Source organism: Lycium ferocissimum, unplaced genomic scaffold (assembly GCF_029784015.1).
Source record: "Lycium ferocissimum isolate CSIRO_LF1 unplaced genomic scaffold, AGI_CSIRO_Lferr_CH_V1 ctg17854, whole genome shotgun sequence".
NCBI lineage: Eukaryota > Viridiplantae > Streptophyta > Magnoliopsida > Solanales > Solanaceae > Lycium > Lycium ferocissimum.
Genome location: NW_026717454.1, coordinates 1 through 14,810, shown reverse-complemented (window position 1 = coordinate 14,810; position 14,810 = coordinate 1). Strand labels below are relative to the sequence as shown.

General features: G+C 34.9%; 1 protein-coding gene across 1 annotated transcript; it reads left to right on the top strand.

Annotated features, from left to right (window-relative positions):
* The first annotated feature begins 5,497 nt into the window (after nt 1–5,497).
* Nucleotides 5,498–9,676, top strand: LOC132042781 (uncharacterized). The gene is made up of 6 exons (XM_059433297.1): nt 5,498–5,654; nt 5,784–5,880; nt 8,595–8,657; nt 8,754–8,801; nt 9,226–9,288; nt 9,422–9,676. The coding sequence occupies exons 2-6, from the start codon at nt 5,827–5,829 to the stop codon at nt 9,470–9,472; spliced, it is 279 nt and encodes a 92-aa protein (XP_059289280.1). The 5' UTR covers nt 5,498–5,654; nt 5,784–5,826; the 3' UTR covers nt 9,473–9,676.
* The last annotated feature ends 5,134 nt before the right edge of the window (nt 9,677–14,810 follow it).

Below are 14,810 nucleotides of genomic sequence, written 5' to 3'. Positions count from 1 at the left end.
TTCGTAAAGTGTTTGAATAGGGTCTAGTTCAAATTTGAAATAGTTTTGAGTTGAATTTGATGTGTCGTTGGTTGTAGAATGTTTCATGAAGTGTTTGTTAGATTTTGTTAGATTGTTGGCAGCTAGCTATTTGAGCTGGTTGTTGATGATAGTGAATTGAATATATATTTGGCAAGGCAAATTCTAGCAAATTTTTTGCGAGGTCAAAATTCTGCCCAAAAATTGTTATATTTCGACCTCATGAGGTTGGTTTCTGCCCAGAAAATGTTAAATTTTGACCTCACGAGGTCAGTTCTAGCCCAGAAAATAAAATATCGGCCTCATTTTAAATGAAATTTCCAGATTTTGAACTCGTGAGGTTTGTTTTAAAAAAAAAAATCTGAAAATTTCATTTAAAATTAACGACCTCATGAGGTCAGTTGTAAAGAAAAAAATTAAATTTTTATAGTTTTCCGACCTCATGAGGTCAAAATTTCAACCTTATGAGGTCGAAAAGTTCAAATTATATTAAAATCTACTCCATTAAACTTGATATTTTAAAATATAATATATAAAATTAACTTACCGACCTCATGAAGTCTGTAATTTAATTTTTTATTTTGGGGTGTAAATATAATGAGGTCGGTTTTTTTCGACTTCATAAGGTCGGTTAAAATTTCGACCAAGTCTTTAACGGCCTGGGCTTGAGGTCGATTTTCCCGTATTTCCACCTCATGAGGTCGAAAATCGAGGTTGAAAAAACTATTTTTTTTAGTGGTAAGAGGATCAGTGATATTGTTATATAAAGTCAAAATTTTCTAGCATTCTCTTGTGGTATTCACTATAAAAATAGACATTGTTACAATTTTCTCAACAAAAAATTTCTTTTAAATTTTTTTATTTAGTTTGACTTGGTGCAAGAGTATCTATTTTTGTGTGATTTTAGTTCCCTCCTTCCTTTTTTTGGAAATAGTGAGTTCTTGTATTTAGGTGGAGAGGTGTTAGTAGCATATCCGGCGTATCTAATCATTTATTTGAAATTCGGTTAATGGTGGAATGAGAAAAAAACGATCCTTCCGCATTGGCGGCGAGTGGAGTGTCACTTTATCAATAGTATAAGTGGACCTCTCAAAGGTATAAGTAGACATTAGTCCATACTGGCTGCCCTGAGAAGGGGCCCTCGAATGGAGATAATTTAAAATAAAGTAAAAGAAAAGGTGAATAAAAGGATTATGTTGCCGATGAAAAGGGCTAACTCCATGGTTGTGGCACAATGGAGATAATTTAAAATAAAGTAAAAGAAAAGGTAAATAAAAGGAACGGAAAAGGGCTAAAATTTCCCTGTACTTTTTGCTGAGAAGCACTTTAGCCCTCCATAAAAAATGAAGAATAAGAAAAATTGTTTTTAAATATGTTTTTAATAACATTGACACGTGGCTGAAAGTTTGTATTTTTATGGTTTTTAATAGCTCTGTTAGCTGAAATTTGAGATAAGGACAAGAATGAGACCTTTTGATAACGACAGAGTCGTAAAACAGTCCAACTATTAACGGAGGGCAAAAGTTCTCCTCGGCAAAAAATACAAGGGCAATTTTGGCCCTTTTTAATTCGTATGTATAATATTATAGAGGAGAGTTGTTTAAATATGTGATATTATCTTGCATTTTAGTGCACAGTGCTCTTTATGTAGTTCTCTTTTTATAGAATTCAAGGAAAATGCTTTCTTTGTAATAGAACGTTAAAAACACATATGCCCTACTGTGAGACTAAAGGTCATTATATATATTGGAAGATTTCATCAAAAGACTGAACACGTATGCCCAGCCGTGAGATTAAAGATCACATTTGACTGAATAAACTTTTCAAAAAAGAAAAGAAAAAGACTAAGAGAAGGAATACCTTGTGGCAATACCTTGAGTGTGCCAAGAGTCTACAAAACTTTCCTTTTTGAATACATTTTTGAGTGCTTCATTGATTAAAAACCCACAATTCAAATGTTAAATGTTAACGTCATAACGACTCTCGACGGCTTCATGATTATTACATTTAGTTGGTGCTTTACTCCCGGTAAATGATCGTCTCTTTGGCAGCAGGTTGCAACTTGCATGTATATATAGGCAGAGACGAAGTCATGATTTAAAGTTTATGGGTTCTCAACAATCTCAAATAAAATTATTAAAAAAAAAAAAAAAGTAGACAAAATAAAGGCCTACGTGATTTAAAAATGCTTTATATAAGTGTGCCATAGGAGAATCAAACCCTCATCAAGGAAGGAGCTAAGCTTAACAGGTTCCCTTTCCTCCGCGCGACCAACAACTTACTTTGTTATTTGGGTCCCAGCTAATAATTCTTATATATTTGATGGATTTCTCAATATAAATATCGGTTTGTGCAAAATTAAAGTTACTGGGTGTCCCAGAATCCACACCTGATACCCGGAATCCACCCATATATACACGACCTCGTGTGAAGTTAACCTGTAGCGGAGCAACTCTCCAACTTGCTTTCGAGTGAACCCAACGAATATAGCGTGAACCAGCAATCCGTCATTCCCAGATTGCAGTCTCCCCTTCACAATGACAACACCCATCGAGCCGAGCCGAGCTGAGCCTCGATAGCATATTAAATTGAAAAATCCCATGATATTCATAACTCATGAGATGTTGGGATCAAGTTAATAGTCCAATATTTTACATAATAAATGATATTATTAGTGGCATATATCCTATTAAGATTTCATATTAAAGGCATAGACGAATCTAAAATATAATATATGGGTCATGGAAATATAGTAGTTTTGCTAATATGCTATATATATATTAAAAAATTCACTAAATGTTTATACATTTTTTACTACGAGCACAACTATTATTGTATGTTAACACGGGATCGTTATCCACAGACTTTAAATCTTGAATCCACCTAGTTAAAGGAGATGCAAACAAATTAAATTGAATTTGATATCTTCCCCTGAGGAGTGAAGTAACCCGTTTGAATACTCTACCTCAGGGTAAACTTTTCAGAAAAGGAAAGTTCAGTACTACTTTGCTTATGCCTTACTTCAACCATTTTGCATGATTCAAAACCAGTTAGATCTCTTCTAATTTCCTATCCAAAAAATTACCTCATGACTCTACAATTAAGGTAACTAAAAACAAAAAAAAAGGTCTAAAATCAGCAATATATAGGCTAAAGGTAAACATGAGACTTACTCAAGGATAATTGTTGAGTGCAAGAAATTGAGAGTTCAATACTTAGCATCATTTTCAGGAAAAAAAAATAAAGTGAGTGATAATGAAAGGAGGATTTAGAAATTCTTAATAGCCGTTCTAGAACGGCCATATGTGTTTGGCTCCTAAAAGAACGTTGATGATATGGTCATAAGTGCACTGAGTTGGAAGACATTTTAAACGTCAGTCCAACTTGGGCACCTAATTATTACTATCATTTTATTTTATAAGTTAAATTTAAGAAATGGAGAATACTAGTGGGAAACAAACTATTTAAAAAAAAATAACAATAAGAATATAATAAAACGGCCCTATCTGAACTGACCAGGTTATTATCAACCTTTACGTCCGTTGCATTAGAAATTTCTTTACTTTAGCAGTACTGTAAGTAGAATAGACAATTAAACATGGAATTTCAAAAAGACGAGATAAATTGAATTCATATAAAAATTTTGAAGAGGGGATTACTAAAAATGCTAGTCTATTATAATTATATATACTATTCTTCGGTTACGCTCTTTGCACGTATACATAATGTTCAATATACATAGTCGAAAACCATAATATCAAAATGAATTATTTTGAACATTGTGATAATTAAAGAAACAACAACTTAATAATTTTTTCAAAGTTGCGAGCTATATAACTTTTTCTTTATGGTCTATGTGATGGGACTTGGGTTTGATTTAAATAAGAGAAAGAATTCATGGACGTACAGATTTAATATCAAAACGCATACAAAATGAAATTCTTGAAATAAATATAGATTAAAGTTTAGTCCGGTCCGCATCAACTATGAAGCTTAAATCTATATATATATATATATATATATATATATATATATATATATATATAGTCTAATATTATCTCCCTAATTTAGGGGCCAAAACAGTTTTTTTTTTTTTTTTTTTTTCAAGGATTTGAGAATAGTGCGGAGTGTCGGTTTTGTTTGCATGTCATAAAAAGAACGTGTGATGTATGGGTGTGGGTGCTATGATTGTGGGTGTGGGTGCTATGACTAAAAGTCCAGCTGATATTGATGTGTTAACAGTTAACACCCAACTTTGCCCCCTTTCCACTTTACGTACCTATGCACCAAACCTTTTCCTAACTTTATTTCCATGTTGAAGGACAATTTATGAGTTTAAATTGTAGCTATATATATATATATATATATATATATATTCAATTTTTAATAAAGGGGTAAAGTTAAACTATTTTGTACTCCAGTTTAAGAATAAATTTGACCAACTGACCCTTTACCCTTAAATTTATATTCCTTTCCTTCATGTTTTTTTTTTGAATAAAGAGATAAATTACCAAAATTTATAGATAAAATTTGAATTAGTTAATAAACAAATTTTATAAAATGTTGACATTTATGTGTGCGAGAAAAAGAAAAGAAAAAAAAACTAATTCTATATGTAAATCTTGACAAGAAAAAAGCTAGAAGCTACCTACAACAGTCAATTTTTTGCGCGGATTATCCTTCAAAGGTACTTATCTTTAATTTTTGGCGCGCAAATTGCGTCTATAATTTTTGTCCTTCACTTAAAAAAGTGATCGAAAATATCTCGAGATTCTGGGTTCGAACCCTCACTCAGTCAAAAAAAAAATCTCAGGGCAAAGTTTTGCAAAAAGTCTATCTTATGCCGCAGAGTTTGCCTTAAGGCATAATTAAAGTTTGCTTTACGAGATGTCACGCAAGACATAACTAAAAGTTCTTTTATAAGTGAGCCATCGCATAAGACGAGACTTTCAGTTCCTTGCGATTTATATTTTATTTTTATGACTATGCTTTATTCGAACCCGAACCTTTGGATATTTTAGCGCGAAGACACAAAATTAAAGCATCAAGAATTTGAGGGCCAAAAATTAAAGACCACCCCCAAAGAAGGCCAATCGTGCAAATTGCCCACAACAGTGGAAGCGGAGGGTTCGAGCTAATCAGTAGCATAAAATCTGACGAAATTGCACTGTTTTTCCTTCAATGGGCTGGTCTTTAAATTTTGCTCTTTTATTTTTTTTCTTTTAAATTGAACTTATGCCTAGTGAGACATAAATTCATTACGGGCGTATAGTATAACTTGTGAGATATTATTATGATAAAATAAAAACATATGCCCTGCAAAAAAACTGTTTGGCTATGGAATAAAAATTAAAGACTTGCACAAAATATGAAACACCCCCCCCCCCCCCCCCTTCCCAAAACCCAAATTTCTCCTCGCTGGGTATAATTGGAATAAAATTATTTAGTTAGAGTTAGAGTGTGAAAATAAATATGACGAATACATGAATGTCGTGTCGAAATTATAAGTTTCTTATCTCACTCTTTTGTACACATAATAATAACTATCCTTTTCTTCCTAACTCTCACCTTCCTCTTTCCCACCGTTTCTTCCTCTTTCTGCCTTTGCTTGCTCTTCTTATCTCCTCTGCTTCAAGGTACTCCAAGATTCCCTTTTTATATTTTATTGCCTTCTGTTTGGATTATAGCTGTACACTCTATCCCCCCACCCTCTTATGTTTCTATAAACTTATAAATACATGTTATACGGTGAGTGGATAAAACAGGGGAGAGATAACTCCTTAGTGGTGCTGGTGACATACTGATCAGATGGCAGATAGCAGCAGAACTCAAGAGCTTTCTGTCTCCTCTCAAGATCATGAGGTACTCGAAATTCTACTATTATTGTTTTTTTTTTTTTTGTCCATTTTCTACACGAAAGGGAAACTCTTGCATTTCTTTCACCTCTTTGAGTTATTTTTTCGCTACTTTGGGTATAGGAGCATTTCTCTTGTTTCATCAGTTGTCATGCAACTCTTTTATTTATTTTACAAAACAATGAGTTAACAAAGATTAGTCCGGTGCTATTTATTACTACCTCTATACTCTTTCCTTCTGGTCAATCATAGAAATAATGACACCTTTCTATAATTTATTTAACCACAAGTTTTAAAAGTCTTCATTTCATTCTTAAACTTTGTGTCCAGTCAAACTCCTTCACATAAAGTAAAACGGAGAGAAAACTTTTTAATTTCTATGCGTATGTGTTTAAGGTTTACAAAGGATTTATACAACGTAACTACATAATTAATCGGTTGATATGCATACACGGTTCCAGTGAAATTGAAGTTGTATAGGTGCATACATAAGGTCTGTTCTGTAGTACGGGAGATTTTTAGTGCTGGAGCAATTAAATTTTTAATTAAGTTAATTGTACAGAAAGATAAAGATTTTATGAGACTTAATTAGATGCTTCCAAATCCCACATTTTCTTATATTTATTTATTTTCAAAAAGAATGAAAAGAGTAAAGACGAAGCGTGTGTGTTATTGGACCTAACATCCGTAATCGATAGTTATGAATTGGAAGTTGGGTAGCCGCCCTCTGCTTGAAAAAAGCTTAAAACCTTCTTGTGCAATTTACTTTTTTTCTTGACATCCAATTAAAGTTAGTAAAGTAATGTATAGAAGTATACAAGTATTTTCATATAATAAAACCACATAGAAGATGGAATATTTAAGAAATTTAGATACAGAAATATGCAAGGATTCAAGGGGTTGACAGAATTTAGGGAGTCTTATAATAATGTTTTAAGGTTAATATCACTATTAAATAAGAGTAATTGCTTGTTCGATTTGAATTATATGATTTTTTTAATTATGCAATATGTGGTTACTAGCTTTCAAAATGATAATTTCATTCAAAATCTAGACGCTTGTTATTATTCAAGATTTGAAGCACGCATTTAATCCAAGGTTCTTCTCAAACCATGTACATACTAGTTAATTCATATAGTGGACTGATATTGTATTTTTCTTTCGTGTGATTATTATATCTTTTCTCAAGTACCAGACATGATTAGAAAAGAATTTTATAAGACAAAGAAGGATCTTATGTTGATAAATTAGGAGTGGGAACAAGTCAAAAACTCACAATATCTTATAATTGTCTGCATTAGCTATAAGACTCCATTCTTGGTTCCATACCATTTTTTTTGTAATATTTGTAATGTGGTCCAAAAAAAATATTTTGAGAAATTTTATTAAAAATGTATTTTTAAACAAGGGCATAAATTTGATGTAGATTTGTGGGGTTGAAGGGGCAAAGCAATCACGTGCAACCTGCTCTATGGGATCACAAAAGAGTGGTCTCTAAAAGCTAGGCTTTCTGATTTAGATTTACTGTAAACATTTGAGCCACTCATAGCTTAAATTCAATTATTTAGTACGCTATATTTGAAGTGTGTCGGCACTAACTTAAGCGGAAACTTAGCAAGTTAAATAAGTTAAATATTGAATTAAACATCTAAAGGGAAGTACTAGTCGCCTCCTACGTTTCATAATTGTTAAAGAGGATATTTAGTAAAAATTGACTTAGTTTGAGTCAGAAGATTCTTTTTAACGAATTATCTTTTTCATTTTCCCTACTTTACAAATATTAAACAAGTTGGACACGTAACTATAGTATGAACGGACTAGTTGATCAATTATATTTGGTCGTCTATAGGTAAATAGAATAGAATTAGAAAATGTCTACGAAGTACTCCTACTTTTATTTTATTAGTCGTTTAAAGTTTGCGCTGTATCTGGGATATCTATAGCAAGTTTGATCAAGATGCAGAAATCAGCTGATTTTTAGTAGTATTATTTTTTTATCAAAAATATTTTTTCAAAAAGTGATTCGAGAAAGTAGCATGTTCGGCTAAATCATTTGAGAAATGCTTTTGTTAGTAGTTTGTGTTTGACCAATATTAAGTACTTATAAGCGTTAAATTAAGAAAAAAAGAAGATACTAATTTTAATTTGATAAATATGAATTTTTTATATAGGTACTCTTGTCTAAAAAAACATTTATTGTTTGGAGAAGCTACTTTTTCGTTTCAGTTTTCACTTAAAACTTGAATCTGCTACTATTCAAATCATTTGTTTCTTCGCCAAAAGCTTTGATCGTCAAACGCCTTCATTCTCTAAAATGAGAGTTTTTTCTTGAAATGAAAGAATAAGTACTTTTAGCTTCAAAAATTTGCTCAAATAGTCTATTATTCTATGTTCCATACTCTACACTATGATTTAATCAGAACAATACAGTTTCGAAAAGACAAATTAATTAGATTGTGACATGGGGTTCTAGACTTGGTCCCGTTGAACTTTTGATTGTTTAAATTTGTTCTTCAAAAGTCATTAAGTCAAATGTTAGGCAACAAGAAGTTTGAAAGCTCAATCCGATGCCTAATAGACAGAGGAAAAAAAGGAGATAGTCAAATATTAATTGATTTATTTAGAGTTAGGTGTCTACTTCTGATCGGTAATTTTATAAGTTGTTTTCTGACTCAACCTTTGATTGTTTGGTGTAATTGGTATTGCTCCTAACTTTTGTAGACGACTTCTACTGGAAACAAATATGGAGGACTAATGCCAAAGAAGAAGCCTTTGATTTCTAAGGCAAGCTTTGTAGTTTTTTTCTCTTAAAATATTTAAAGAATAAATCTTTTTGCCTAAAAGTTTAATTTACAACCTCTTATAATGCTGTGGATGCAGGACCATGAACGTGCCTTCTTTGATTCCGCAGACTGGGCTCTATGCAAGGTAGTGTTTAATTAATCCCTAATTAAATACCTGTATTAAACTTCAATATACCTGTATTTGTTTTTTGTTTTTGGTTTTTTCATGAAGAAATAAAAAAGCAAATAGATTTTCATAAGATATGAAAGCACACTGACATAATGATATCGCTATCTTTGGTTTGGCATTAAAGTTGACTTTCCCAAAAATTCTTAGCGTTATCGTTGGTTTGATAGTAAGTCCAATCGGCAAAATTCACTTTAATTCCTTTTGTCTATTTTTTTCTCCTGCTGAAAATTCCTTAGAATTATATAAAGATGAAAGGAAAATTGTGAAGTAATTTAATGGTTAAGCTATTACCTTTTATCCTAGACTAGATGTTGAAAATTGGGAAGTGATTATTGATTGCTTCTAATTGGTGATGTTGGTTCTTTTCATATGGATACAGCAAGGCGCAGGAGTTGATCAAAAATCAACAGTGGCTATAGAAACATTGCGTCCCAAATTGCAGGTAATTGTAACGCTCGGACAAACTATTGTGTTTTCTTCATTAATATGTTTTAATTTTTTCATAATTATCAACTTCATTTACCAGTGCTTTAAAGGTGAGAAATATAATGAATATATTATTTGAAATGGAACAGAGAACAACTCATCAGCAACTGCCTCCTCGAAGACCTGCTTGTACATCTTGACTCATGTTGGACCTCTATCACTTGAAAATGCTGGTTTTGTAATGTTCTTTGCTGGCTAAGTAGATAATATGTCGCCATAAGTACATGCATAGTTTTTATATTGTTAACTAAGCTCCTCTCTTCAATATGGGATATGGATGTAATTACCTATAGTTCTTCTAAACCTCTCGTTGCTTGAACATTTCAAAATTATTATTTTCCCAGCTCTTAGAGTCTCCAATTGTGTTCTTTAGAAGATGATGAATGCTAGTTACTCAAAGGTGCAAAGCCTTACATGCAGGTAGGGGTGTACAATGGAAACTGACAAACCGCACCAAACCGATAATTCCAATCAAATCGAGGGAAAAATCCGACTAGTGATTTGGTTTGACTTGGTTTGGTTTTAAAAAGAAAAACCCGACCACTCTTGGTTTGGTCTGGTTTTAACTAAAAAAAGTCAAACCGAATTAAACCAACCCGACATTATATGTATAAAATTTCAAAATATTTTATACATAAAAATATTTATTTATAATGTAATTTATAAATATTTCTTAAACTTTTTCATAGTTTTTTGTCTTTTAACATATTATTTCAAGCTTGGAATTAGAATTTGAATGGTCCAATAGGTTTTATAGCCCATAGATATTAGTAACTCAAATAAAACCTAACAAAAATCAAATCAATACTAATGCTAACAAAAGAAATTCAATTCTAACACTAGAAATGACAATATGTTGGATATCTATTCTTTAGTTTTATATTGTTTATACAATGAAAATAAATAACTTAATTTTATTTTTTTCTTTAATATTTAGCCATGTAATTAATATTTATTAATAGTACTTATTTTAGCATGACTTAGTACTTTTAGATTATGATCATTTTCTATATGCCTTATAAATTAGCCGTATTTATTATAGCATGACTTAGTACTTAGATTATGATCATTTTATTTTATGCGATTTCATTTCATTTTTTGTTCAATATTTTAGTACAACATCATCTCTCATCTCACATTTTGTGTTATTTTCTTAAAAATATCTTAATTAGATAGTCGTATCTTACTAGGACTAAAGAAATATTGAAGTACAAGTAATATATTTTGTATGAAGACTTTACCGGAAAAAAACCCGAAAAACCCGAGCAACCCGAAAAAATCGAGAAAACTCGAGGTTGAAAAATCCGACTTTTGTTGGTTTGGTTTGGTTTATAAATTTAAAAACCCGATACAATTGGTTTGGTTTGGTATTTGAAAAACCCAAACCAACCCGGTCCACGTACACCCCTACATGCAGGAGTGTCAAATGGGCGGGTTAATTAGGGAAACTTACCTAAATGTACCCTTCGGCCATCTAGTTTAGCAAACATAGCCGAAGTATACATTGCTTATATACTTCGGTTGTATAGGTATGTATATTATATTTATAAGTATGTTATATGTATATTTAGTATAAACTATACAATATCTATATATTATGTACATATTTTCTAAATTAGATTGTTGAATTGTATTTGGCTGTAATTTTCCCTAAAATGAACTGTGTTAATAATGACCCGTTCAAAAGTTACTTGGGCTGAAATGTATTGGGTTAAAATGAGCTAAAAAGCGAGTCATAACCCAACATGTCCAATTCTCATTAAGTTTTAATCTCTTTATTTGTTCTTTTATGATTTTTTAAGTGCTTAATAGATTGTTTTATTATGGCTATATGTGACATATCAAACAAAAAATGTCTTTTTACCAGTATTTTGACAAGGGTTCTCATGGATCAATTTGGATTACATATTAGCCCAATAATGTAACGACCCGCTTGGTCGTTATAGGCCTTTCACTCCTTCTCCTCCAAAATATCCCTTCCCACAGACTAACCTCCTATATCTTGAACTTGCGGGATGGGTGGCGTTGTTCCCGAGGCGTCTGTTTGTGTCTTGGGACATTGGTTGGAAATGTGGGTTTTTGTTTGGTTGGGGTTGACTCGAGTCAACACTGGGTCAAGGTTGTTACACCTCGCATTTTGCACTTTCGGATATTTCGAGACAATGGCGGAAAGTTCAGGGCAAGGTCATTTTTCGGTTCCGTTATAATGTGTAAGTCGTTGGAAAATATTATTAGTGTGGAAATATTGATAAAGACCAAGGGCAAAAGGGAAATTGGCAAAATGGTATTATGGTAATTTTGTGAAAAGGCTAGGGGCAAGAAGGTAATTTCGCATTAATTCTAGAGAAAGTCATGAAAGGAGATATGGACATTGCAAGTTGGCCTAGCAGACCAAAGAATTGGTCTGCGCGAACGCGCCGGGAAGTGGCGCGAACGCGCGAAGGCCGGGAGTCAATGCGACGCGAATGCGCCACCCCGTGGCGCGAAGGCGCTGAAAAAAATTTTGGAAATCAGGTTTGAGGTCGATTTTATATGGTAAGAATACAATAATATCATGTATATGACATTTGGAGGTCATATGAAGTGAATTGGTCCATAAAACACTTTATGGGAAATGTCCGTTGTTGCATGATAAGCGGGGCCCACACATCGGAGTTTTATAAAGGACATATGAAGAGACATATGAATAGTACATGGAGAGTTGAGCAAGTCCTAAGAAGGACCCATAAGCTAAAAATGAGTGTAAGCCCTCCAAAAAGGCAATTTAAGGAAGCATTTTCGGGTGATCTGACTTTGAAGGGTAAAATATGCATTATAAGTTTCGAATTTGGAAAACCACCAAGAATGAAAGTTGTAGATAATTGAATTATCTTTCCAACCATAGGTCGTGGGTCCTCATACGATGTCGGGATCAAAAGTTATGACCGTTTTACTGAACAAAGGTCCAGGCAGAAAAATGGTTCTGCGCGAACGCGCCAGCTGGAAGCGGGCGCGAACGCCCGTAAGGAGAGGCATTAACACAGCGCGAACGCGCCAGAAGGCGCCGCGATCGCGCTGAAGGTTTTTCTCGATGGTTCTCGACAGAACCCGAACGTTATAAAAGGTAAACCCCTCATTTTCGATCAAACACACCCAAAAACACTTCAAAAATTCTGAAAATTCCCCAACCATTCCACAATCAAATTTTGCCTAAACCAGAGTATAATTCTCAAATTTCAGCCTGTATACCGTATATTTTTCGTTGCAGAATCGTATGGTGGTGTGTGTGTGGCATAAAATTAAGGTGAAAAAGTGGAGATGCAATATTATTAACGTGATAAAGGTATGTATTTCTTTCTATTTGTGTTAATATTGGCTTATTTACGAAGGGAGCGTGATTAAATGAGCGTATACGCAGTGAATTAATTATGAAAGTTGAGAAACAGCGTGTGGCTGTTCTATGGAATAATTTGGCATGGAAATTATGTTATTAATGTTGGGGTTGCCATTGTTGTTGTTGGTTATTGGATTGAGAATTCGGTAAGGCATATAAACAAAGGGAGATCTTTGCCCGATTTTTAGCAAAATATAAAATAATTTGGTTTGGAATGAACAAATGTGGAATGAAGAGACTAACGTAGTATGAATCCTTTGAAATGTAGATTGACGAGTTCGGATGATTAAGAATAGCAAATAGCGAAACGGGTATGAGGCTTACCTTTTCTTTTTTATGGTACGTCCACAGTAGCTAATAAGTTGTGATATAATGTGTACTTGGGGTAACTCCGCTCCCGATTTACGAGTCCGTTTATAATTTTGATTTAGGTCATATATAAGCATGTTGGTATCACTAAGCTTTAATATGTTTGATAAATGAGTAAGTATGAGAAGGTCTTGTACCAAAAAGAGTTCTCGTAAGTACGACGCTCGATAACTTCGTATGTTATCTTGATTTTGTGCGAAGTGGGCCCACAATCCTCGATACCTCCCTTATGTGCGGATATAATAGTTCGACCACCCCGGGATACTCGGGGTTTTGAGTGAAATCCCAACGTTTGTAGCCCCCAAACTTGTTTTTTAACCTCGATATTGGTAAAGAACTCGGAGTCCGGTTTTTATCATATTTTTGCCCCTTGCCGCGGGTCAAGTATCTTTCACCCCGTCCCGGCCGGTTTGATATTTATCGGCGCAAGGGCCCGTCGGTCCCCCCCCGGTCCCCCGGCCGGTTGTTATGCGCCCTCTTGCAACACCACCCCTGGGGGGGCCCCCGTTTTTGAAATTTTTGGGGGAAGTTAGGGGGGCGGAGGGACGCCCCCCTGCGTCCCATTTAGGGCGGTTCGTTTCCCCCCACCCCCGGCCGGCCGATATATTCGCCGGGGTTGATTCCTTCCCATATATGACGACGCACCCCCGGCACGTCCTTTGAAGGGGGCCCGTTTATTTTGTTTTCGTTTCGCAAAACCCCATTGTCGACCCCACGTCCGCGGTCCCACGCCCAATGTTCGGCACCCCGTATGCCCCCAGCATTAACGTCCCTCCCCCTGCATTATGCCGCCCGATCCCCGTTCAGGTTTTGATATTTTGCGTCCGCTTTAAAGCCCAAAAAGTGGGCGTCCACCCGACCCGGGTCCGTCAAACCTCCTACGTTCGGGCCCCGGCGTGTCCCCCCTACTTCCCATCCCAAAACCGGAGGTCTTGCCGACCACGACTGCCCACATCTCGACCGGTTTTTAAAAAAGGGTTGCTGCTAACCGATTTCGAGTGGGGTTTTGGTTCACCCCCTTCCGCCGGGTTTTACATGATTTTTTTATAGTTTTTCCGTTTGTACTCAAACATTTTTTGACCCCGCCTTTCGGGGGCGTTTTTCGGCAGTACCCCGAAGTAAAATATTCCGGAGATGGGAGCTCCATTTTTCCGGAACCGAGTCCGGTATGTACGTTGTGTCTTCGGGGGCATTGGAACTTTCGAGGTCGGGGTAGAGTTCAGTCACGCTCCACATAAGTCGAGTGTGTTTTGGGGAAAGTTTTGTGTAATTCGATTTTTTAAATTGAAGCCATTATGTCCCCCCCGACTTTGGGTTGGGGGGCACCCCCCCCGTTGAGAGCGAACCCCCCCAACTCTTATTACACATAGAACTATTTGGACTTGAGACAAAAGAAGTAAAAGCATAGCAATTTTTTTTTTTTTTAGAAAATCTTTTGCATTTCCAAACAAATACCGGTTGAAAATTTTAAAAGGCTCGTATAATAAAACACGTCAACCAAAAAACTTTTTTAAAGGACACCTTTGACCCACGACTCCCGAAAGTCTCTAACCCAAATCGTTCATGGCACGGCTGACTGCAACCCACAAAAGAGTTCGCCAACCGCCGAAACATCTTCATGCCAACTTTCTCGTCCGGGGTTTTTTCCGGCGCAGAAACGCCCCAAGAGGGGTCGAAACAAGCGAGATGTAAGGCATAAATAGTAACATAGTGAGTGATACGAACAAAAACCGCAT

Excerpts from the sequence above, each read along its gene's own strand:
- LOC132042781 (XM_059433297.1), top strand. The coding sequence starts at position 5,827 with ATGGCAGATAGCAGCAGAACTCAAGAGCTTTCTGTCTCCTCTCAAGAT. Across the intron at positions 8,658-8,753 it reads AGAAGCCTTTGATTTCTAAG|GACCATGAACGTGCCTTCTT; the intron begins GCAAGCTTTGTA and ends CTGTGGATGCAG. Across the intron at positions 8,802-9,225 it reads CAGACTGGGCTCTATGCAAG|CAAGGCGCAGGAGTTGATCA; the intron begins GTAGTGTTTAAT and ends ATATGGATACAG.